We start from the raw sequence: 25547 nt of genomic DNA on the forward strand, positions 1-25547 counted from the left end.
TTCATAGTTGCTCATCTTTCACATTTATTGTCCTGTTGTTTTTGTAGCACCGAAGAGTGAATAGAGGTTTCCTTACCTATCTTTTTGATCCCATTCATTATTTGTATGCCCACGTCATGTATCTTCTTACTCATCTTTGTTTGAAGATCAATAGCCCCAGTCTTTTCAATTCCTCCTAGGATGGACAGTTTTATTAAAGTCATTTTTGTTCAGTGGCTCTGTTCTACTTCTTCTTTACACATAGATCAACCTGTCCTATTGGGAAATTTTTTTCTTTGTTTTAGTCAAAATATAACACAATCCAAGGCAGGAAATGAGAATGGCCTCTGAGCTCTGCACTGAAATAACCTGTTTAATCCTGCCTCTACACTGTGGACATAACCTACCATAGACTGAAAGTTGATCAAGTTATTCCATCTTCCCAGAGAGCCACAAGTACTATAGTTTAATGATATGGGGCTAGAATATTTGTTGCTGCCCCTCCAAACTATCACTCCCAGGATTCTTTGGAAGGAATAATAAAATATAAACACAACAAAAAAACCTCAATATATTTCTAGAGCAGGGATGGGGAACTTACAACCCTTCAGATGTTGTTAGATTTCAACTCATCATCCCTCACCATTGTCTATGGCAATTGGACTAGAACATCATCTCGGGGGTGGAAGCAGAGGTTCTCTATCCCTGACCCAAAATGAAACAACCTAACCTTCTTACAACTGTGAAACCATTAGTTCTTTAAAATTTTCTCAATTTTTTGTGGAATTAAAGAATGGGTACTTTGTATGCTTATATCTGACCTGCATTCCATATAAAGAAATGATGGACTAGGCCTTTTCAGTATAAGAAGAGAAACTGGAAATGGATATATTTATTGAAATGATGCTAGTATGACTAGAACAGTAGTAATCCTGCAACAAGGACTGTTGTTCAAAGAACTTTGAACAAAGAGCTTTGAATTTATAGTCTCTAAATGTGAATATGGCAATGGGTAACCAGAATTGCCACTTGACTGGTTTAAAACCACCCTGGCTGGTTTTGTGTGTGTGTGCGCGCACACACACACGCACACACTTTCAAATTCACACACAGTGATGGATAAGTACTTTGGCAACTGGCTTGGTGGGTTCCAAGTGTTGCAGTCTGCCCTGAATGTAACACATAAAATTATTTGGATAGTCTTCATTTGGTAATTGCTAGGTTAGTTCCAGAGTCAACAGCCCTGAGAGATAAAGGGAGATAATAAAGTGGAAAGTATCAAATCCTAACTACAGAAAAACAATAGAACTGCAGGCTCATGTTCCCAGGTGTCCCAGGGCAAAGTGGGGTTCCACAAATGAGACTTGAGAGATCCATGAAGAGCACAGTGTTCCACTGCAACTGAAGCCTCAGGATACCTGCTTGCAGTAATAGTGGAGCAAATTGCTCCAGGTGGCTCAGGCAAACTGAGCAAAGCCATATCCTACAGGGAGTAGAGGTTTTGTTTTGCTTTTTAAAGGACTGCTATATGTCCAGAATTTCTTGGACATACAGTATCCAGGACTCCCCCGCCAAAAATAGCATCCAGGCAGAATTTGGTTAAAATGTCTGGGAAATCCAGGCATATGGCAGCCCATATCAGTGCAGATTTTGTTACGAATTTCCCAAAAAATAGAGTTCAACAACTTTGCAAAAAAAAAAAAAAAACCCTCCAGATTTTGTGTCTGGATTTCCCCTTTTTGAAATATGGCAACCCTAGCTTTTTGTTTCTTTTTTAAACCCTGCCAATATATCTTGGTAGAAAATTCCTTATCAGCCCCAAATATGAGAGTGTATGAGGTCCTAAATGTGGAAAAAAAAACCCATTCTGTCTTTACAAAATACATTTAATTAGAATGAAAGTCTGAGAACCCTTTATCCGTAACCCTGGGCTCCATCTGAAAAACCCTTTTAAGACCACAACTGTGGGCCCAAATGAAAATAATAAGAAATGTGATAAATCCTAAATATATTTAAATTTTGATTTGAAACTGGACAAGTTCTGTGAAAAGTAGGGTTAAGGTGTTAGTGATACAAAGGAAAAGCATAGGAAGGAGGTGGTATCCTGGGACCCTGTGCTAGATTTTGCTTGTGTTTGCATTTGATGTCACTGAGGCTACAGAGAGCAAAGCAGTTTGGACTGGGCCTATGGACAAAGCTTTTCCAGTGGAGAGTAGTTTAAGAACATATAAATGAACCTTGCTGAATCTGTCTGAAGAGCTATCTCAGGTATGGGGAACCTCTTGCCTGAAAGGCTTGTGTCTCAAACCATGCCTTTCTGCCCCTTTATCTGACATCTTAAGTGATGTCATGTCTTGGCCAGGTAAACACATGGTTCTGCTCCAGTATCCTGTTTCCCAAACTGCCCAACCAGATGCCTCTGGGATACACAAAATATCCACATTGTAATACTGCCCCCACCTCCATAAGTTAGCTCTGATATGCATATAGAATGGGATTCCTCCGCATTCACCATAGTCCCTATTTATATCAGTGTCAAAGTAGCCACATGTTCTGCCTTATAGAGGATGGTCCTGTATTAGATGGAGTCCTCTATCTGAAAGGCTGTTGGGAGTTGATGGCTGGAATATTTCTGTGTATTCGCAATGTATTTTTCTATTTCTTTTTTTAAGAGATGTATTGTGGTTCTTTTGTTCTGTTTTCTTTTTCTAAGTTTTTTGTGTGTGTATGTATGTGTTAATTTTAAACCAATAAAGATTGAATTAAAAAGAAAGAAGAAGGGGAGTCTGGTCCAAGTGCTGTTAATGGATGAAGAATCATGTGGGGGAGAGGAGGGGGGGACCTTAAAGTTGTCAATCAATAGTTAGTACCTGGGCCGTAATTCTAAATGTGCATATATACACAGAAGTTGGGGGGGGTATGCAAATTATTAGTAGCTAATGAAACGTGATGCAAGATCAATTATCAGTTACAAATTCGAGACTGTATGGGAATTAACTGAACAGTCAGTCCTGGATAAAGTGAACCCTTTATCTGTTTGAATGAAATGTTGACTCTTTCACAGCCTCTCCACTATTTAAACAAGGTAGTGTTTAAACAGAGCACTTTCGGAATAAACATCAGGGAGGGGATGAGACTTTTAAAATGTAAGAAAGCGCTGTTAATTTCCAATCTAGTTCATATTGTACAGTGTAAGGAAGTGATGTCAATTTATAACTACCAAATTACTTGAAATGAAACGTTCAGAATCATTGTAAAGGGTGCAGTGACTGTTTCTGCTGAATAATATATTAAAACCAATATCATCCAGCTGGATCCTGAAATTATATATAAACCACTGTAAGAAAATGCTGCCCAGTTCACTTGGAAATAAGTATGCATGGGAATGAAGTCATTAAAAAAATCTATTATTTCCCCACATTACTTCAACCCATTCTATCTGGATACTTGAGTGTTACATAAATGTAGTCCAAGATCTTGCAGTCAATTGCTGATATTGTGTTATCTAGAATAAACAGTGGTGAAAAGTTCTTCATGGGAATTCTGAATCTGGGCCAAAACACATACATAATGTTGCAACCTGATGGTGCTATTTACTTAAGGATCCCAATAAAGAAAGGTAAAGGCCCAACTCTTACTTGGTTCTGGCCAAAGAAAAATCACATGTACATGTATATCAAAATAAGGCATTTTTACACCCATCTGTTTCAGTTGGACAACAGAGCACATGTATAGTTCTCACTCACTAAAATTAATGGTATGGTGTAAGACACATCTAAACATGTCTAAATTCCTCTCAATTTAAAAAAGTGTGAAAATTAAAATACGCTTCTGTTAGCTAAATTTGATGGTTACTTTTGAATTTTCAAACATTAGCCTTAGCTTGAACTGCCAGAAGGATTGCCTTAGTTGGCACCTTTGCGGCAGAAACTCCAGCATCACTGCAGAAAACTCCAACGGCTACTGCTTTGTAAAAGAAAAGGCGTTGTTGTGTTTCCAACCCACCCACATGTTTTGTAGTAAAACAACAGAGAACTGCAAAGATTGTCCCCAACCTTCCAGCGCATGAAAAAGTGGTCAGCAGGTGCCCACACAACTTCTGTGTTTTCTAAGCTCTGCTTTAAAGGTAAGAGGCCTGAGTGGAAGGGAAAGATTGAGGGCGAAGGCAGTAAACAAAACGAGGGGAAACGTTGTTCCAACAAAACAAAACAAAACAAAAGCTAAGGTAACACGTAGTAACAAACACAACCCAGATCTCCTAAGACACACCTCTTTATTAATGCATTGTTTCTTTAAATCCCTGCTCCTCCATGAATGGCTCCATTTGCTGATTTTTAACAGCGATGCGTTTTTCCAAGGGTTAAAGGCAGGCGACCGAGCGCGCCTGTTGGCTGAGATGCCTCCAGATAGCCAGCCTTGCACTGGCGGCGCTGGCAGCTCGCTCGCCCCTCCCGCCGACGACTCAAGGCCTTCCCACTTGGTGGGTGGCGCCCAGGCTGCTGCTACCGGGTTAGGTTGAGGCTCCCTGCGTGTGTCTATAACTTTGTGTTGCCGCCGCTGGTTGTTAGGAGAAGGAATGTGGAAGTCAGCAGAGCGGAGGGCGGCGGGCTGCTCGCGCGAGCTGCAGAGGCGCCCTTCGTCCCCGACAGCAGTGGCGCCTCCTCCTCCTCCTCCTGCGCTTCTTCCAGGCAGGGGGATCATCCGCGTCGCTTTGTTTTAAAGCCTTCTTCCTCTGCCTAAGGCGAGACGAGCTGGAGGAACAGTGCTAGCAGGAGCCATGCAGCAGCAGCGACGCTGCGTCTTTCTCCTCCTCCTGTGAATTCCGACCTGGATTTTCCGCCGTCCGAGCTGCTCGCCGCTGCTTGGAACCTGCCGCTCGCTCCTTCGTCCCTCCGTCCCTCCCTCTCCCTCCCTCCGCCTGCGTGACCTCCCGCTCTGCCTTTTCGCCAAGGCTTGTTTAAATGACTTGAGTGAAAGAGGGGAAACTGTCAAGATGGCAGCAGCAGGAGCGAGGAGGTGATGAGCGGGGTGGTGCGGATACTGGAACGAAAACCTTGGCAGCCCTAAAGGACGAGGACTCCGGGCTTCTGGACCTGTTGGAAGACCGGCAATTTGACTTGCCTTGGATCCCGAGTCCTCGCTCTCTTTCCCTCTCTCTTTCCCCCACGTTGAAGATTCGGATTTTTAAAAAACCACAGCAGAGCGTGAGTTTCCCAGTGTTGTTGTTTTCCCCCTCTGCGCCCCCTTTTTGGGGTTTTTTTTTTGCTTTTTTGTGGGGCGGGGAAGAGGAATGGAGCAGACGCGATCGGGTGCGTTTTAAGACTTCAGTTTCCCAGCTAAGCTGTTTCGAAGTCAGCGGCGGAGAAGGACTCCTGGAGCCGAACAGAAAGCGCCCGCCAGAGCAACAAGCAAGAAGAGACTCGTGGCTCTCTCTTTATTTTTAGGCGTGCGGAGGGGGAGAGAGCCCGCGGGAAGTGGTCTCTTTAATGCATACCGCGAGATGCTATTGGAGCAATCCTGCACGGGGTGAAAGATAAACAAACACACGGGCGCGCCGCCGCGGAGATTTGCTTTCCCACTCTGCAAGGGTTGGGTGTTTTTTTTTGGGGGGGGGGCTGTTTCTTGCAAAATCGGCGCTCCTCAGGATCCGGAGGAAGAGGACGCACCTGGAGCCGGCTTGACCACCTGATCGTTTCTTTTTCCCGATTGATTTTATTGGTTGTTGTTGCTGGCGGTAGGGAAGGAGAGGTGGCGGGGTGAAAAGGAGGCGGCCGGACCTTTAATGGAGCGTGGCATGTTTGTACAACCTCGCTGATCGCTGCTACTAGGAGGTGCGAGAGGAGGAGGAGGCAGCGGAGGAGGAGGAGGAGGGACGGCCGAGGTGTGGATCGGGCTCCTCTCCCCTGACATCCCCACTTGGCAGCGGATCGGCAGGCAGGCAGAGCAGCCTCCCGAGCGGGGGAGAGGCCAAGATGGCAGAGGCGTCTCCCCCCGCCCCCTTGTCCCCCGTGGACGTGGACCTGGACCCCGAGTTCGAGCCCCAGAGCCGCCCGCGCTCCTGTACGTGGCCCCTGCAGAGGCCTGAGCTGCAGGCGAGCCCGGCCAAGCCCGCGGGGGAAGCGGGCGCCGACGCCGCCTCCATGATCCCCGAGGAGGACGACGACGTCGACGACGAGGAGCAAGGGGGCAGCTCGGCCATGGCCGTCGGAGACGCCGTCCCTAGCGGCGGCGGCGAGGCGCTGGCCCCGGAGGACACGGCCCGCCTGCTGGCGCCTTTCTCGGGGCTGTCCGGCGACGGGTCCGGCCAGGGCGCCAGGGCGCCGAGCGGAGGGCAGCAGCCGCAGCAGCCGGGGGCGAGCGGGGCGGCGGCGGCGCCGAGGAAATGCTCGTCCCGCCGAAACGCGTGGGGGAACTTGTCCTACGCGGACCTGATCACTCGCGCCATCGAGAGCTCCCCGGAGAAGCGCCTCACCCTCTCGCAGATCTACGAGTGGATGGTGCGCTGCGTGCCCTACTTCAAGGATAAGGGCGACAGCAACAGCTCGGCCGGCTGGAAGGTGAGCGCGCGGCGGGCGGGGAGGAAAGTTGGTGGTCGGCCGGGCGGGTGGTTGTGCGAACGGGATCTCCTGTGTGGGTCACAGTCTCGTATTCCTTTTTTACTTTTCCTCAAAGTAGTGGGTCGGAATGGATCTATCTGAAGGCAAACCACCCCCACCCCAAACTCCATTGCATGATCCGCACGGTACGATCTTCTGTGTTAATTAGTGCAGAAAAACGACCACCCCTCTCTATCTCCGTTTGTTTCCCAGCCATAACAAGCGCTAGCGCTGAACCTCCCCTCAGGACGCATTGAAAGGGCGGGAAAATTCCTACTCTCTTAAAGCTCTCAAAAAACAGAACAAAAATGCCGCCGTGGTTTCTGACGGTGGAAAAAAGTGGTTCACGAGTGTTGGGGGGAGGAACTGGTTTTAGTTCAGTGTTACAAGTGACTTTGTGAGAGTAGGGTGTACAGTATTTGACTCCGTTTTTGACCCGACAAAACTTGAGTTCTCTGACATACACTTGAACTGGTTTTTCGTGGTCAAGATCGACAAGCCTAAATAAAGAGCTTAAAAAAGAAACCACACAGAAACCACCACCAAACACACTTGACCCACATCATCAACTAACCCACATTTCTAGATTATAGCCTGCTGCTGGTAGGAGCTGAAGGAGATGCCCGAGTGAAAAAGGTGACTGCGTGGACATTTCTCTCATGCAGTGCACCCCAGCCTTGCGAATCTCCCCTTCTCCCCTAGGCTTTAAGCCTGGTTGGTCCCATCCGCAGGGTGTGGTGGGGCAATTGCAGAACAACTTTCCAAAACTAGTTCTTTGCTGTCCTCTGCAAGGGTGACCTTCAAGGTGTTGTGAGGAAACATCAGCGCCTCTCTCCCATGGATCCTGCTTCAGGATCAGTCCATAAGGGTTCTTTAAGAGCACCTTTACTTTGCCTGGCTTAGGCTCTGATCCCAGCACCTGCTGCTGCCTAAGCTAGACCAATGTCTTCTCAGTCAAAGGCGACCTGTGGTCCCCTCCTGTGTTAGCAAAGCAGGAAGCTTCTAACTTATGCCAGAAATGAGCAAGAGTATGTCAGTGGCGTGTCTATTTACATAGTGGTGTGTTTGTGCTTGTTGCCCATTATCTATTTTCTAGTAGCCAAGACTTCCCCTAAACAGTTCCCCCTAAACTGTGGAATCGGTACTGTTCAGCAGATAGGGAAGCAAAACAATCCCCTGTTTAAATCTGCCATGTGGGAGACTGTCCTTTGTTTGATGGGATTATATGCATGCATCAGCCTCTGAACCTACTGAGCTAAAAAATAGGTGAGGACATCGCTTGCTTTTTGTATTTCTCAATATTTGTGTATTTACACTGCCACAGTCTTTTATTTTACATTTTAAATTCCTTTGTTCAGCAAAAGACAAGACCCAAGAAATAGAAATTAAGAACACTTTTAAATAGCAAGCAATGTAAATAAGTGCATCTAGAGGGGACAGGATAGTATTTTTAAAAAGCAAACAAACCCAGAACCTCAAGATGCTAAATAGTGAAGAGTTATAGAAAGCAGTATCTGTTGCTAGTGGGGTGAACTGGATAGCTATTTTTTCCACATTAAATAGCCACACAGATTATGGCATTCCGTGCATCGGTACGTAAAAGGCACCCCACAGCCTTTTTAATAGTGCTATACAATAACTTGAGCTAGGAATTATAACTCCTGTTTGTACTCACATACCGTCTTTTGTTGCTGGTGACATTTTAACACATAAATGGGATGTGGAACACTGGCACTTTTTGAAATGCTTCCATCTGCTAGTATTACAAATATAAACCATTCTACTTAAATCACCCATGCTTCTTAGAGGTAGTTGCTTAGACAAGGCAAAAGTTTTGTAATGGTCAGGCACTATGACTTTGTATGCAGAGGGTCCCAGATTTGGTCTTTAACAGCTCTAGGTAGGGATAGGAAGGACTCCTGTCTGAAAACCTGCGCAGCTCTCGCCAGTCACTGTAGCTAGTTGGTCTAATGGTCTGATTTGGTATAAGGCAGCTTGCGACCATCAGCAGCTGCTGCCAGTGACTTACAGTGGCTGGGTGTTTGAGCCCCACCAGCGAATGTCTGCACCGTAGTGGCACAGCACATGCTTTCCATTCAGAAGGTCCCAAGTTCAACCCTGGAAGGTCCTCCTGTCTCTTAAACCATGAAGTGCCAAGAATCTTAATGGTCTACAAAGGCAGCTTTCTATGCCACAGATTAATAGGATTCTGCTCCTGCACATGCTTTTTCGGAAGGAAGTACCAGTGAATGTGAGTGAAATTTGATTAATTCATACTTAGGGTAGACCCACTGAAATCAGTGGACTTAAGTCCACTGATTTCACTGGGTCTGCTTTGAATATGACCATAACTAACATTGGATATCATCTTGTGGTTTTGTGTGTTCACTTGGGAGTAAGCCTCGTTGAACAAGATGGGACATCTGCTCCACTGAATATGCATAGGATCACACTCATGGCACATTGAAGCTGAGGACACAGTTGAAGCTTATATAGGGTTTGCCGCTTGGGGGCCAGCTGCACATTATGCACAGATAATTGTGTACTGGAACTCCAGTCCTCATATTTTATTTTAATTTTCTTAAAAAGCTTCTTAGGAGGAGGCACCTGAGAGTGCTTACCTTTGTCTTTACTGCCATTTTCCCATTCCAAAGCCTTTTCCCTGTTGGGGTTTAAAATGCTAACCTACCACATAAACTGGAATCGGCAGAGGAAGAACCATGTAAGTTGCCTTGAGCATCTTGAGGAAGGGTGGAAGAAAATAATAGTCATTTTGCCCTTTCTCCCTTCATGCCACCCAGCCACAGGCCATGGTGGATTGCCACGGGAAGAACATGCCATGCAGGACCAAACCTATCTAGTTCAGCATCCTGTTCTCACAGTGACCAACCAGGTGTCCATGAAGCCACAATGCAGGACACGAGCACAATAGCATTCTCCACATCAACAGCTGATATTTAGAGGCATCCGACTTATGATAATAGAAGCAATATAGACTTTATGACTAGCAGCCATTGGTAGTCTCCTCCTCCATGAATTTGTCTAATACCCTTCTAAAGCCCTTTAAGTTGGTGGCTGTCACTATATCTTGTGGAAGTGAATTCCATATTTTAACTCTGTACCATGTGAAGACCTATTCACTATCCCCGTGACTCTGCCAATTTTCAACTTCACTGGATGACCCCCAGTTCTGTCCATCTTCTCTCTTTCAACTTGCAACCCCCGTTGAGTTTCTTGGAGGGAGGGTTTAATGAAAACATGATAATTGAGTAAAAGTTGCTCTGAAAACCCATATCTCTCTGTCCCTCCTCTTTTCAGTTCCTGCTGAACCATTTGTTCTGTGTAAAGAAAGTGCTAAGCCAGCAAAGCAAAAGATGACGATTTGCACTGGAGATGACCAGCCTTCACCCAGGGAGATGTGGATGCTATGACAGAGGCATATTATTGCACATGGTGTACGCACCTCTATTGTCTTTGTTCACAGGTTCTGCAAGGTTTTGTAGACCTCCAAGAGCCAGCAAAACCTGTTTGACCAGAACTATTGGTAGGACAAAAGAAATGTATGTGTGCACTACGTAACTGATGATGCCTCTGTCGTACCACCCTCAACTCCCTTTGAAAAGATTGTATTTAATTCTAGTGCTTCTCAGAGTCAGCCCACTGAAATTAATTAACCTAAGTTAATCATAGCCATTAATTTCCGTGGGTCTACCCTAAGGTCTGTCCCCATCCATAAACACATAAAATAGGAACCACTTCATGCATTACTAAATTCCTGTATTGGCAGGCACAACACTTTTTTCCCTACAAAGTAAACAATTTGCATCTCCGGTGTAATAGCGATCACACCCAGTGCATCTGTACATGTAGTTAATCTGCCATGGTCATGTGGCACACCTGTGTGCACGTTAGAATTTTAGAATTGCGGAGTTGGAAAGGGACTGTGAGGGTCATCTAGTCTAACTCGCTGCAATGCAGGAATTATTTTGCCTGACATGGGACACAGCTCAGATATTAAGAGATGCACGCTGTACCGACTGAGTCATGTTATTTCCTTCATGAATGTGCCTATTGAGTGAATATTTTGTAATTTATGGTGAAGTGGCCCTGAGTTTTTTTACACAGTTGAAGAACAGCAAGAAAATATTTTCTTTCATATTTAATATGTGACTGTGTTTTCACATGATATATATATATATATATATATACAGGTAATAAATATGGAAAGAAGGTGTTGATACAACACAGAACCATAGCAGATTTATTTTCTATTACAGTGGCCAAGAATAAATGCCGTGACTTTTTGCATTTGCTCAAATGTTGCCTATTGTACTTGCCTGATGCAGATCCCATGTACAAAGATTTTATACACCTACAGTATCCATCTCAGAGGCATGAATGAGTCCATGCATTCAGAATTCTTTTAAATTTACAATGAAACTGTTTTCCTCTTAAATATTTTCATTTAATGGGAATAAAACAGAATGTAGGCTGTTCAGTGGAAACAAGTCATTTGGAAGTTAGTTAGGCACCACAAAGTTTCTATTAGTAACCTTTTCATGTGTCCCAACTTCTCTGTAGGACACACCAGTAGAAACTTAAATACAAATGAAGGGCTTTCAATCGTCATGAACCGAACATGGAAGGATCTCATAATTCAATACTACTAATAATATATAATGTCCAGCAGTTTAAAAGAAGGGAGTGGTTATGTCATAAAATACATGTGTATTTTTGCATCATGTGCTGCATTTCCAAGAGTTATCATAAATTCACCATAAAAATGCCATAAAGTTTAGACGTGGGATGTCAGTTGTTGCTCTTCTGACAGAGCCTGCATCGTTAGCAGATGTAGTTGTTTGGAGTCCAATCTGTAGTGCCAAAGCCTTTTAAGCTGCTGCCTTAAGAAAACTTTCATATCAAATGGGCTACAGAGGATCGGTTAAAACAACAACATGTAGCAACATGGAGGACTGTACTAAATTTATGCTCATTGATTTCAATAGCAGCATACTCTAGACCATGCAGCAAAGTGCTTACATTAATTAGATTGCTAAGCATAGTTGAAACATTTCTAACCATTTATAATTTTAATTTGATATTGATTTCATTTATGAGCAGCCTTAACTGGTACTTTGAGCTAATTAAAATGTTAAAAACTTGGATCCCTGGATACTTGGTGATATGTTAGTTCAGAAATTTTGCAATAACCTCTAACATGACCTTACTGGAAGAGGAGACCAAACTAGACCTGTGAAATCTTGTTTGTTTTTAGGGAACTTGGGCAGGCCGAAATAGATGCTACTATCTTTTATCCGCAAGGCATTTTCTCATCTAATAGAAACAAATTATGAACTGCCCATGGGAAAGTATTGGAAAGCCTTCTTTAAAAAAAACATTAATTTTCTTACCTTTCTATCCTGCCTTCTGTCTGTCATGGACTCAAGTGGTGTAGATGTGGTTCTCAGACGATTGCCCTCCAGGTACTGGTCATATCCAAACCGTCAGCACAGTCTTGGCCTTGTGTGCCTTGCTTCAGAGTAATCTGAGTAATTTCCCTGGTTTATGTAGAACAATGGAGAAACAAGTATTCGTTTAGACTTGTACCTCCATGGGTCAGAGCTGATCACACAAACATGATGGCTATGGCAGAGAAAGTACGGGACCTTATAGCTAAGTTTTTTTAGTTGCTGTTTTTTCTAGATTCTGTACTCTTAGCTTGGACTTAGTTTTAAAAATCAAATTATTAAGCAGATTCATTGCACTGAGAATGTTTATGTACTACTTCAGAAGTGCACCACTTTGAAGTTCTCTGTGTTGAAAAGGACACATCTTAATGATTTGGAACATTTTTTACTTGGAGTGTGTGAGATACTAGTCTACAACAAACAGACTGCTCTATCCCCACCCCCCCAAAAAAAACTTTTATGGGTTTAAAAAAGGATAATGATAATCAATGATACAAATAAATAGACTGTCGTCTTGTAATGTGTAAATAACAAAATTGCACAATAAATTTGCAGAAATATATAAGGCATCTGGTTCATTACTGAGGAATTTGCAGGTAACATGTTTAACATGCAGCCGTTTGGGTGAAGGTGAATTAATTGTCCGGTCCATACCTAAGCTTATAGTGCATCAAGCTACTTACTTTTGAAAGACCTAGAATTGCCACATTTTATATTTGACCATATGTGGTTATTGTTACATAGTGCTGCATAGATAACAAAGCATTGCAATAGCTAACAGTAATAGCTATAACCAATAGGAAAGGCAAATTGCAGTGTGTCTCCCAGTGTTTCCATTTGTGTGTATCTTGTATTAACTCTGTGGTCCATTTTAAAAGTTACATCCTTCATATGGGGATTGTAACATTTGTGAGCTGTTTAGCATGTGGGACACCAATAACAACAACAACAACTATTACTTACACTTTATAGTGCCCACATACCTGAACTGTCTGGGCAGTTTGCTAAGATTAAAATAAGTAAGATGCTATAAAAAAGTAACCAGCAGAATATCATTATAATAACTGTAACATCTGCATACAATCAGAAAAACCACATAAAACCAGCACAGCAAACATACAAAGCAGTAAAACCATCAACAAAATTTACTAAGTGCCAGAAATCTAAAATGCACTGAAAATTCACATTAAAAGGCCTGGGAGAATGGTGCGCTGTGCGCGCCCACACACACACACACAAAAGGTCAGTTTCTCTGGGGAGGGCATTTTGTAACCAGGGCTCTAAGACCTCTGCCACAATGCCACCCACCTCACCTGATTGAGTGTGTGAACCTGGAGAAAGGCCAATATGTGAAGAATTATTTGCGACACAGCTGCATGTTTCTGATTGGCTCTGTCATATGACTCTCCATGTTCCTACGTCGTTATGGCTTCTGTGAGGAGTTACTGCCAGGTGGAATAATTTTTGGTGGCCTCCACCAACAGCCACCATCTTTCTTGATGGTACGCAGTTGAAAGTAATCGGCAGGATCCAACTAATGACTCTTTTCAGAGGACACTTGCACAAGGACATCCGCTCAACCCCCACCCAATTGGCCCAGGAAGGGTCAGGACAGAACATTGCACAGGGCAAGGAGCAGGGTTATTATTTCACCTGGCAAGCTAAATAGGTCTAGGGTTATCATTCCTCCCATTTGCTTGTCTGGAAATGTAGTAATAACCACAGGAAACAATATGTTGTTGTTGTTTAGTCGTTTAGTCGTGTCCGAATCTTTGTGACCCCATGGTCCAGAGCACGCCAGGCATTCCTGTCTTCCACTGCCTCCCACAGTTTGGTGAAACTCATTTTAGTAGCTTCGAGAACACAGGAAACAATATACTTGGTGCTAATCAGTTACTGTCTAAATAGCATATGGCTACAAGTATGGGACCTGAAAGCATTTGTATACGTGTAACAGCTTTGTTTATGGCAGGTATTTGTCTTCTCACTTTACACATTGGTTGCAGAATGAAGAAATTATAAATAAAGAATACATCAAACCAAGAGAAAAGGTTGATGTTGGATTTTGGCACATACATTATGTACATATAATAAACCAGTTTCCTATGACTTCCCTGTGAGAGCATAATACAGCACACATCTGTAATAGAGGCATCTTCAGGAGTTGATGATCCGGGCAAGTACAGAAAGTATGAGCAGATTGCACTAGCACTCCTGTATCTGTGTATATGAATATACCTAAAGCTGCTCTCAGTGGGTCACAGAGTCCAATTCTTACCATAGGGCGAGCATCCCTGACGGATACCATATTAAACAGATATCATGCCTGCTTTCACACTGGGCATTTACTGTGAAGTAGTTACTTTCTTTTTATGAGGCATCTCAGTAATGGTGTAGTCAAAACATGGTCCTTATTTATTTTATTGTTTAGTTTCTAGGGTCCCCCCCAAAAGCTTAGACAACCCCACTTTTTAACACAGTGGAACAGTTGCTCAACTTCTCCAGTTGTAGATGACCCATTGTGCAGCTGTTCTGTGGGTTCAGGACCAGTTATGGCCTGCACAGATTATGGAAGGAGTGGGAAACCTTTGGCTGTCCAGACTCCAACTCCCATCAGCCCCAGTCAGCACACCCAGTTGCTAGGGATGATGGGAGCTGTAGTTCAACAACTAGAAGCACTGGGTTATGGTAGAGACATTTCCTTCATTGTAGTTCCTCTCTCCCCTTTAGGAATCAACTCTCTTTAATTTTTTACTGTTCAAATTGCATTTCTTTTTTTCTATTTCTTTTTCTCATTCTAAAGGGCAGCTGAGGGTGGGAGAAGAGAAATTAATCCTTTGTCCCCATCAGTTCTTGAGACTGGGAGAATGGGGGTTACCCAGATGGCTGCAGAATGTCATTTGGATTCCAGAGGCCTGGAAATTATAAGTTGCCACTCCACTGGCATTGCAGTGGTAATTATTTGCTTCTTAATAGCCCATGTTTGGAAGCACCTCATCTGTCGTAGAGGGAGATTTATTTGTTACATTTTCAAATGCCTGCTTAGGAGAAGGCATCTACTTCCTGCTTTGCTAGTGCAAGGTTGTAGATCATACCATTATGCTGTTATAGGCAAGGATCCAAAACATTTGGCTTGTCTCAGTAACTAACTGTTATTTGTGTTTGCCACCAATCCTTTCCCTCCCCTAAGTCTTCAGCACAGGCTAGAGGTTTTGGGGATGAGTGTATGCATGTATGTATGTTGATATATCCCATAAGACACTGGACTCGGACATGCTCCAAAGCTCAGGGTCACTCTTCTGCATATGTCAGAGGATACAGAGGGAGGAAAGGTTCTCTTAAGGAGGGTGAAGTCTTGTACTGTGCTGAGCTTTTCTGTGCCAAAGCTTAGCTGGACATACAAGATCCATACCATTTGTGAAGAACTCGAGGAAGGGAATTGTCTTAGGGAGAGCTTGAAGATACTTACTGCCATTGATAGATCCCATGCTGATGTCATTGTTTGAGGAATCTGGTTAAAGCCTATTGCTTATATCTGTTATTTATGCAGGACAAAATGAGTTTGCTCCAGTGTAGTGGGGATAAAGATGGGGTGCAGCATGTTCTCTTTTCCTTAAGCAATGTCGTTGTTGTTTTATTTTATATGGCAGAAGCATGGGCTCCTTAGATGAGTTTTTGTAGGCATGGAAGATGAAGCGAGAAATGGCTAGTCAGCTTTGGTTAGTATTAAATTACATTTCCTCTAACATAATTAAGATTTTGCCAGTTTCTTCAGCAGCAGGCCTGTTTTTTTCCTTCTGTTCTCCCATACCCTGATAGAATGTTATCTAACCTAGCATTAAGCACAGCAATACAATACAGTAAATATCTCCAGATCCTTCATACCGTCTACGTTTTAATAAACATATGTGCAAGCTATTTTAACACTCACCTACACATTTCCAAGCCGTCCCACAGTGATTTATTTATATGACTCAGTATCTGCACACTCCTTTGAATAGCTGATGAGGGTGAAGGAAAAAAGACTGTAGCTTCTGGTTCTAAAAGATCCAAGGGTTTGAGAACGGAAGGGCTGAACATTCTTGCTTTATGTGGAAATGAATGTTCTGGGAACGTTTTCCCTTTTGGTAATTTTGTCAAGTCGCCTTATTTAAGGTGACACTTCAGCTTATTTCCATGCAATTTTTGCCATTCTCACTGTTGTTTCCTTAATCAAGGTTTCTCGGTTGCTGTAACTCATAACAAAGCTCTGGAATAGAGAGGGGAACATTCCTGCGTGAATTACTCCCAAAAATAACTTGGGTAGAATGGTTTTTACCCCAAAATAACTTGGGTAATATTTGTGTGAGAATGGAAAGAAGCAGCTGAATGGTAAAGGTAGTAAGCAGACAGCAATCTGCCTTAAGGAGAACTGTTGGATATTTCAGAAGTCAACAGAGGAGTAGTAGTAATAGTATATACAAGAAGCTTGGTTTTTATAACTGACAAGGGGCAGAGAAGCACTCTTTCTTAGACTAATTTCTCTCTCTGCATGCATGCATGCATGCATACACCCACACCCACGCACCCACCCACATCCCAATCAATCAGGATGGGAGGGAGGAGCTTCCTTTAACTGGTCATTATCACAGCTTGAGTTCTAAAGACAAAGTATTCAACCACTATTAGCAGAGTGCTGCATTGCAAAAAAAAAAAAAAGTTTCATTAAACAAGCACATCTGTAGTTGTCTTTATTAACTTGATTTATGTTAATAACTGCTGCTATCAGGAGGCAATATTTATTCCCCACTATCTCGTATTGATCACTTCCCTATAACCAAGAGTGCCAGCCACTTTCATATGACATAGAAATTAGAAAATTTCTTGAAAAAGCTTTAAGTACTGTGTGCATCACCTGGGTAATTCTGTTTCCACCCCCATCTCCAACTTGATGGAAAACAGTATTTGGTCTTTTCTACATGAACAGGGCACCATGTATATTCTAACCCTGTAAAGTTGGTGGAGTTTCTTTATATACAGTTGAATAAACAAGCAGATCATTTGCTTTATTTTGTTTTATATCAGAAGCCTAATTATTCTATACATTATTTATCTTCCCTGTTTGAGACAAGGACTGCTGGTATATTTAGGTGTGTGTGTATTAAAGCTTCTGTTTCAAAAAAGCGACACCATGCAACAACAACTGGAATGCAACTTGCATCTTGCTTAACATAATAAATAATATATCCTTAATGGCTTTGGGTGGTTCCCCCCATTTGTCAATAAACATATACATGTTAAGGACTTGACGGGCTGCTCATCAAATCTGCAGATGACACCAAACTAGGAGGGGTGCAATGCTGCTGGGATTCAAAATGACCTTAACCGATTGGAGAACTAGGCCAAAACTAACAAAATGAATTTCAATAGGGACAAATGTACGGTTCTACACTTAGGAAAAACCAGCTGCACAAATATACTTGCTTGCCAGTAGTACATGTGAAAATGATCTAGGGGTCTTAGTAGAGCACAAACTTAACATGAGTCAACAGTGTGATGCAACGGCAAAAAAACCACACTACTGTTCTTCTAGGCTACATCAACAGAAGTATAGTGTCCTGATCAAGGGAAGTAATAGTTCCACTCCATTCTGGCTTTGTTTGACCATACCTGGAGTACTGTGTTCAGTTCTGGGCACCACAATTTAAGAAGAATATTGACAAGCTTGAATGTGTGCAGAGGGCAAACAAGATAATCAAGGGTCTGGAAACGAAGCCTTGTGAGGAACAGTCGAGGGAATTGGGTAATGTTTAGCTTGGTAAAGAGGAGGCTGAGAGGAGATATGTTAGCCATCTTCCAATATCTAAAGAGCTGTCACATGGAGGGAGGAGCAAGCTTGTTTTCTCCTGCTCTGGAGCCTAGGACCCGAATCAATAGAACCAAGGTACATGAAATGAGATTCTGACTAAATATCAGGAAGAACTTTCTGACTGTAAGAGCTGTTCATCAGTGGAGCAGACTCCTGGGAGAGGTGGTGGACTGTCTGTCCTTGGAGGTTTTTAAGCAGAGGTTCGACAAATCATCTGTGATGGATGCTTTAGTTGAGATTCCTGCATTGCAGGGGGTTGGATTAGATGTCCTGTGGGGTCCCTTCCAAGTCTACAATTTTATGATTCTAGTTTGGTTCTGTGAATTGGGCCTTCCCTTTCATTCCACTTACCATTTCCAGCTACTAGGGAAAAAAGCTGGTTTGGTCATTTGTGTATGAAAATGGAATACTGTATAACATTTGGCTGTGGACTTTTGCTCTGACTTTATCAATACACTTTAATGCATTCTTGGCTTTAGTTCTTCCAGGCCATGCTGAGTCATGGTTCTTTGTATGGAGCAGCAACTGTGGGCTCAACGCTGAATGATCAGGGAGGGTGGGAGAGCAACCCCTGCCTGATAGAGCTTACGGTCTGTAAGATGATAAAATGCAGCTCTGGCACTGTAAGAAAACCATGAGATGAATTTACTTGGTTCTGGCTAGTGGGGCTGCAGGGATTTCTCTTACTGAAGGATGGATTAGTTGCTGAGCCTAGAAATAGTCAAATAGGTTTTCATTGGGAGAAGCCAACTCTTCTCTCGGCTTCTGGAACTGAATGTTGAAGAGTTTGAAGGAGAAATAAATGGGAAATTATTGAGCAACATAGGGCATACAGTTCTAAGGCACACACAGGAAGTGGTTCTGAAAGTTGAATAAACTGATTAAATCACCCCTTGCCCACCCTGCCCACATGTCCTAAACAAGTGTAGAAGCTTGGTTGCCATCCATCTATTTTGCACATGATGTTTAAGAGCTGCTACACATTTGCCAAAATCCATTGCAGTGGGTTGTAGTGTGACAGTAGGAAATGCAAAATGTTGAATAATGTGGGTTTTAACAAAACATGTGTATCTTTTAAAATGTCTTCTGATGATGTAAGACTTCCCTCCATGGCCATGTCACTTCTCTCCATGAATTGTCTTGCTTTTCAGTTAAAGTGGCTTTAGTTGTTGCTATGGGATGCCCAGGTGCTTTTTCCTAATTTCAATGATTGTGTGTGATTGATTCTGAGGCCCAGTGGGACAGCCCTCTGCTTTTTTTCAGAGCCTTTTTGTGTCTGTAGCTTTCCTTATGGACATAGAAACACTCCGAAGATTCATTAAATTCTCATTTCCTGCTGTTTTAGAGCTTGATACACATTACAGCTGCTCTTGTGGGCGGATTGTTCAGAAGCCTGATGATCTTTCTCTCAATGGGCAGGGAAGGCTGGACACAATGGCTTTAGTACCTGGTATCCTTGGGCAACTGCCATGGCCCACTGCTCCAGCAGGGCTTGCTGCAATACATAAAAAAGAAAAGCGCCTGGTCCAGGACTATGAGCATCACCAGGAAGCTGTGTTTAGCAACCATTTAAATTTCCCACAGTGCCCTGGATCACCACTACATTGGGAGCATTGTAGAAAACAAAATGGCCGCTAGACCCAACTGCCTGGTCCTGGCATCAACAAGCAGGGGTCACCAATGGAAGAACGGCTCAGACGCTACCTCTGCCTTTCCCTGTCCTCCCAGGAAGGCAAAGGAACCTTTGGAAAACAAAAGGCGTAGGAAGGAACTGCTTCCTTGAGAGGAATTTCATTCATTCTTTCTTCTTTTAATCTTCTGGTTTTATTCAGTGAAATGCAGTCAATTTGCAAATTACAACTCTTCTCTGCTGCTTCCCCAATAAACACCAGATTGTTTTAAAGAGCCCACCTGCAAGCAAGGTGGAGACTGACTTTCCTCTGGGCAAGGAGCTGTTCCCTTCTCCTCTGTTTTCCTGGAACTCCTTTACCTTCTTGGGAGGGTGGGGAAAGGTTAGGTTGGGCTAGTGCTCCAAGCTACTTGAAAGGAGATCTTCAGGACTCTTAAGCGGCCAGTTTCTGACAGGAGCAGCTGGAACATGTAGCCAGGCATCTAAGCGTTGTGTGACAATCAGTGCCACTGGGTGCTAAGGGCTGCTTCAGACATTTCAAATCTAGCAAGTGTGCCGTATGAATCCATGCTGTGTTCTGTGAGAGATGTTCCCTAAAGGAACTAAGTTCTCATTCTCAAACCATTTCATTGTTTCCCCCCATATGTGTGAAGCATGGGAGGGACCACATTTCTCTTTACTTCCTCACTGCATACACTAATGTTGAAGCCTACGCATTGTCCACTTAAAGCCTGATGGACTATTCTGTGGTGGTGTCTCCAGGGCTGTGTGTTGCTATTGCACAATGTTACTTTAAGTTGCCTTTCTTTGGAGAGGCATGAAAGGGGCCTAAAATAATTTTATTATCAAAACCAATTTGGTACCCCCCCTCAATTTAATGCCATAGCCTTTAAATTAAAAAAAAGGAAGGAGATTATAGCATGTACCAAAAGTGCCATGTAAGTGATTATTGTTGTTAATTATATGTTCCAAGATTGAATGTAACTGGATACTAAACTGTATATAAAGATTTTGTAGACTATAAATGTAGAACTACTTTCTCTTCTAGAGAAAAACCTAGTGTCTCATTCACATGTGCCCATGTATGTGCATGAAAGTTAAAATGACCCATTGATTAATATTGAAGAGTATGAACTAAACATTATATAGTCAAACTAGTTTAAAATAAGCCATGGGCATACACAAATAAAAATGATTAGAATGAAAGACAGGTTACCTGAAAATACATGGAGCCTGGTTGGTTTCATCCTGGCTTATTGGCTTGTGACAAAACAGGCCTTTTCACTGGTGGTGCCAGTGTTGTGGATTGCTCTCCCTGCTGAAATACGAAGGATCTGCTGGTATTGGCTTTCTGAAGACACATCTGTTTAGCCAAGCATTTTCCTGACCTGAACCTCTTGTTTTTAATTCTTTTAATTGCTTTTTAAACTCTTAATTGTGCTATTTTAATTGGTTTGTTTTATTGGACATTTGAATTAAATTGTAGCTATTTATTTTAAGGTTTTGATGGAATTGTTATATTATCTATTTTAATTGTGTCTGTTTATTTAGTGTGTTTTTTTTTGTAATTGGTTGTATACTTATAAACTGCTTACAAACCTTGGCAGTTGAGTGGTATATAAATCAATAAGTAAGGCTATAGTGGGCATTTAAGTACCTGAAGGCCCCTTAAAGAGTTATATCACTTTCATTCAGTATGTTAATCGGGCCTTGGAACTATCGGGTTCCCCAAACATAGCAAAGATAGACAGCACGGCATCCTCTATCAAGGCTGGAGGCACCCGTCAGGCTCTTGATAAGTTCTTAACATGTTGCGTGGGGTCCCCTGATAAACTGAACTCTAAGGATGTGTGCTTTTGCTATGGTTTTAGATCTGCCCCATGATGTCTGTGCGTTGACATGCCTAGGGGGAAAGGTTTTTAAAAAATCTGTCATTGTAAAAAATGTGTGTAATGGTAGCATGCCTTCGTAATGGTGAGGAGTTTAGCGTATCCCCTGCAACACGAGGGATGATCTCTATAAATACTTTTTTAAAAAGTATAAAATAGTTAATCATTAGAAATCCCAGTATGTCAGGATTTCTCCGATCTCGCTTTAGGACCATTTTCTCTTAATCCTGAACCCAACAAAATGTTATATATATTCCATTAAAAGCCTCATTTTCTCCATTTATGCATTTCTTTTGTGAGTTCATGCTGTTTTATTTGTGTATGTTTGCCTGACTGTTACCACATGCTATACTTTCTAACCTTTTGTCTAAACTAGGAAATGAGGTGTGATTAGCAATTTTGATAAGTAGCATGTATTACCTTGACACATTTTCGAGGATTGCTTAGTAGCTAGGGTAAATAGAAGGTGCACCCTGCTTCTTATATGTAAAAAGGCTGCTTCCCCACCAGTAGAAATGGGGGGCTCTGTGTTGGGAGATATGTCAGCTTTAGGACCGACTAAAGGACATGGAGAGTATAGGAATTGGGGACTTTCCCAAAAGGGTGGATGCGAGAGTAAACACCCACCCACTGAATGTTTTGTTAAGTGTTTTGCAAAATATATGGGCTGGATTGCATATGAAGAGGCCAACTGCTGAGTTCCATCTCTTAAGTGGCAATCCTAACACATGAATTCTGTAGGGCTTACTGCCAGGTATGTGGCGTTAGGACTGCAGCCCTAGTCGATATTAGCCTTCTGCTGAGGTATGTTTTTCTGTCCTTTAGGACGTAAACATATTTCAAAATGTTTTATAAGCAGGGAACAGGAGGAGCAAGGCATATTTCTGTGTGATGTGAACTGAAGCATTTTAGGATTCATAAGAAGACACCTTCCCTCACCTCAGGAATTAACTGAACGTGTGATGAGGGGAGCAGAACTGTGCTTATTAGCATTGCCCGAGAGTCTGAGACTAGATCTGCGTTATAAATTTAAAGCTCAATGCAACTGACTTTTCTCCGTCTCTTCTCCCCTTGCACCAACTGCTGAGTTCCATCTCCCCAACCCACCATTTGTGGATGGTGCTGAGCGCATGCAGAGCAAGGAAGAAGGGCATTCCTGTTGCTCTAGTGCTTATCCTTGCGCCTAGTGGAAATATTTTGCTGAATGTTGCCCCATGATACCACCTGAACACTCATGGCTTCCCCTACGGGATCCTGGGAACCAAACCTTGTCAAGGGTGGCAAAACTACGCTTCCCAAGAGCCTTGGGGGGAGGCCATGATTGTTAAAGTGGTATCACAGCGCTTTAAATATTGAGTGCGGATGTGGCTTGACATCCTCCTGTGGCCCCGTATTTGGCATTTATGAGAGAGTTCTGTATGTACACAGATCTCTTTCTCACAACTGGGAACCCTGAGCCTGTCGTAGTCCCCAAGCATGTGGAAGGGCCCATCTCATGCACAGTCCTTTCACATTAACACTAAATGCCCAGGAGAATTAGCCATGTTCCACCCCATATTCAATATACGTATTTGGGGGTAGAATATCTGTAGAGCTCAGTTGTCAACCAAACATAGAAGCTCTGAAAAATCTGTCTGTCTCTTTGTACTGGAGATTGCTTCCTGAGATGGGTAGGTCAAACTGGCTTCCATTATCTTTGTTGCTGTCTTGACTCTCCGGAGAGGAGGAAAGCCTTTCTCTCTTGGGATTCATGGGGGTAGAGAAATAGATAGCTTTGCTGGTTTCAGTGAAAGTGAACAATGGGAGGAGTTTTTAGTGGGGTGGGGGAGCAGGGAATAAAATATAAAATGTAAATGTTTTCCAGTTGTTTTCAAGAATGAAACTGCATTTCAACAGATCACGCGACTGCAGTTATAATCTGCGTATCAAGGGCTGACTATCTTACTGTGCCATGAGTTGTGACCCATGGTTTTATTTCTGCATTCAGATATTGGAATAATAGCCACTGTTTATCTTTGTTGATCTGAAGCACTTAGCTAGAGTTGCTAATTTTGGTGTAAACATAATGTAGCTACTTAATATCCCGAGTCATTTATTAACAACTTGACAAAAGAAATTACAAACTTCACAATGGTGGTTCATTACAAGAAGAATGTTCACGAGTCTCTCAAGTCCCGTGATTAATCTCTGTTCTGTTTAAAAAAGAAGCAAGCTTAACATTGAATGTAGAGGATACATGTTTTGCACTTGTAAAGAGGTTTAAACTCAGACCTTTTAGACACATCCTGGGTGAAATTCTTCAGTCAGCCATTAAATTTTCTCCCAAAGATTGAAAGTCTATAGACTGAATCTCTGATTTTATGTAGCATTTTTCTCCAACTGTTTATCATATACAAATCCAGTTAAAAACAGGATGTTATCCACCACTGTTAACATTTTGCAGAGTGGCAGAGGAGGTTTGCTTTCTATCAGTAGTTGTCTTGTTTGTTTCATTTTATATAATAGCTTATATTCATTTTATATAACAGCTTTCCCATACAGAAGAGTGGTGCTGTTACACTCTGCTTGGAACTCTTCGAAAGAACAAAACTGGAACTGATACAGGTCCTGTTGTTTTTCGCATTAGAACACTGCAACCAGAGTCCTTCATTCCAATTGCCCTTCCCATTCATTCTTTTCAGGAGTGTTTACTTGAAAGTAGTTTGCCAAATCAGGGAAGCTGGGGACATGCAGAAACATGCACCATGAAAATAACCTACTTGTTATTGCTTTCCATTTGGATGTGTTTAGGGCTTGCCACACATTTTATTTTATTAAAGCCAATAGAGTAGCTTCTGGCTTTCCCAATCCGAAGAACAGGTTGATCACATGTGGTTATGTGATTTAGTGAGATTCTTCCTGATTTCTGCTAATATAATTTCAAGTTGTCAGGGTGTTCGAATTAACTTCTTGGGGTTGCTTTCTTAGGTTAAATTTCGTGTTTGGGAGCACAACATGAACATGGGCCCTATATGTAAGCGGCACTCCATGCATAAATTGTGAATTCCCACCCATCCCTTGCAAAAATAGTCATAAGTGATGACCGAGAAAGGAGCCAGCTCTCTGCCCATCACCACCTATGTATTCTATAGGCAAAGGCTACTCATAATTTAAACATAAAGGCACCATCCAGAAATGATGCTGAGCATGTATATTTTGTATTCTAGAGCTTTCAAGTAGAAAAGATTGAAAAAATCACATTTGTTTTTAGACCACAGATCTTAGCAATAAAAGCCGCTAAACTCCCAAAAGAACAAAAAAAGACGATTTGTGACCAAACACTGAGGCAGTAAAAAATTGTTTTCTGTACATTTGCAGGATCTCCATAATAGCTTGCCCCCCTGTTAGTGAGCAAAGTAATTCAAACATTTGGAGGTTTGACCAATAATCCTTTCTACCTAGCATAGAAAGTATTTGAGATACTTTGATCTTTCCATAATGAACATTGTACAAATAATGCAGCAGGTCTTTAAGAAGCCCACTTCCACATACATAGTGCCTCAAAGTATATGGTATTGTCCTATAATGGCCATTTGGGATAGCAGTGGCTATTCGTTGACTGGAAAAGAGTAGGTCTCCTAATTGGATATTTAGTAAGAGTAGATAAGTAGCTTTCGTACCCATGAGAACATTTAATCATATAATAACAGGGGGGAAGTGAATGAAGCAGTCCGCAGGGCCTGTAGCTGGATGCCCTGTTGTCAAATCGAATGCCTTAATTGTGTTTCATAATATTAGGAGCCTCTAAGACTGTGAAATGCAGTTGCTACCGCTTTGGAGAGGAGAAACATAATCATTAGTCATTTTAATAAGGGAGCTGGAAATATATGAAAAATTTAAAATTGCCCTGCTTACTAACATTAAGAGTGAAATGTGACAGCTGTCAGATCAATAGAAGAGTTCCCACCTGGTGCAGGAGCACCCATGAGGGGTCATTTTGGAGATGTGGAACAGGTAGATAGAACAGAGGGCGCATAACCCAATCTGCTGCTGCTGCTGGATCCTAAATCCTATAATGTTGGGGACATCCACTTTGTTACAGTGATATGTTATGCTGGTAAAAATTTGTGACAAGGGAAGTTGGTGTGGTATGCAGAG

The 25547-nt window shown here is 42.5% G+C and overlaps 1 protein-coding gene and 1 long non-coding RNA gene across 4 annotated transcripts in view; one reads left to right on the top strand and one right to left on the bottom strand.

The window, feature by feature from the left end:
* Positions 1-4256: 4256 nt before the first annotated feature.
* FOXO3 (forkhead box O3) overlaps positions 4257-25547 on the top strand; it is a 110409-nt gene continuing 89118 nt past the window's right edge. Inside the window, exon 1 of one of the 3 annotated variants that reach the window (XM_083731277.1) lies at positions 4257-6536. In XM_083731277.1, the coding sequence (XP_083587403.1) occupies positions 5952-6536 (585 nt within the window). In that variant the 5' untranslated portion in view covers positions 4257-5951. The remainder of the gene's footprint in view (positions 6537-25547) is intronic. The other 2 variants (XR_014562251.1, XM_083731276.1) reach the window with 2 other exon arrangements.
* Positions 7698-21648, bottom strand: LOC310841055. Its single transcript, XR_014562306.1, has 3 exons — positions 19953-21648; positions 13375-19764; positions 7698-13254 (listed from the first exon to the last, which is right to left on the bottom strand). It is a non-coding gene; the product is annotated as an uncharacterized lncRNA (long non-coding RNA).

The sequence above is a fragment of the Podarcis gaigeae genome, assembly GCF_964106915.1.
Source record: "Podarcis gaigeae genome assembly, chromosome: 3".
NCBI classification, from domain to species: domain Eukaryota; kingdom Metazoa; phylum Chordata; class Lepidosauria; order Squamata; family Lacertidae; genus Podarcis; species Podarcis gaigeae.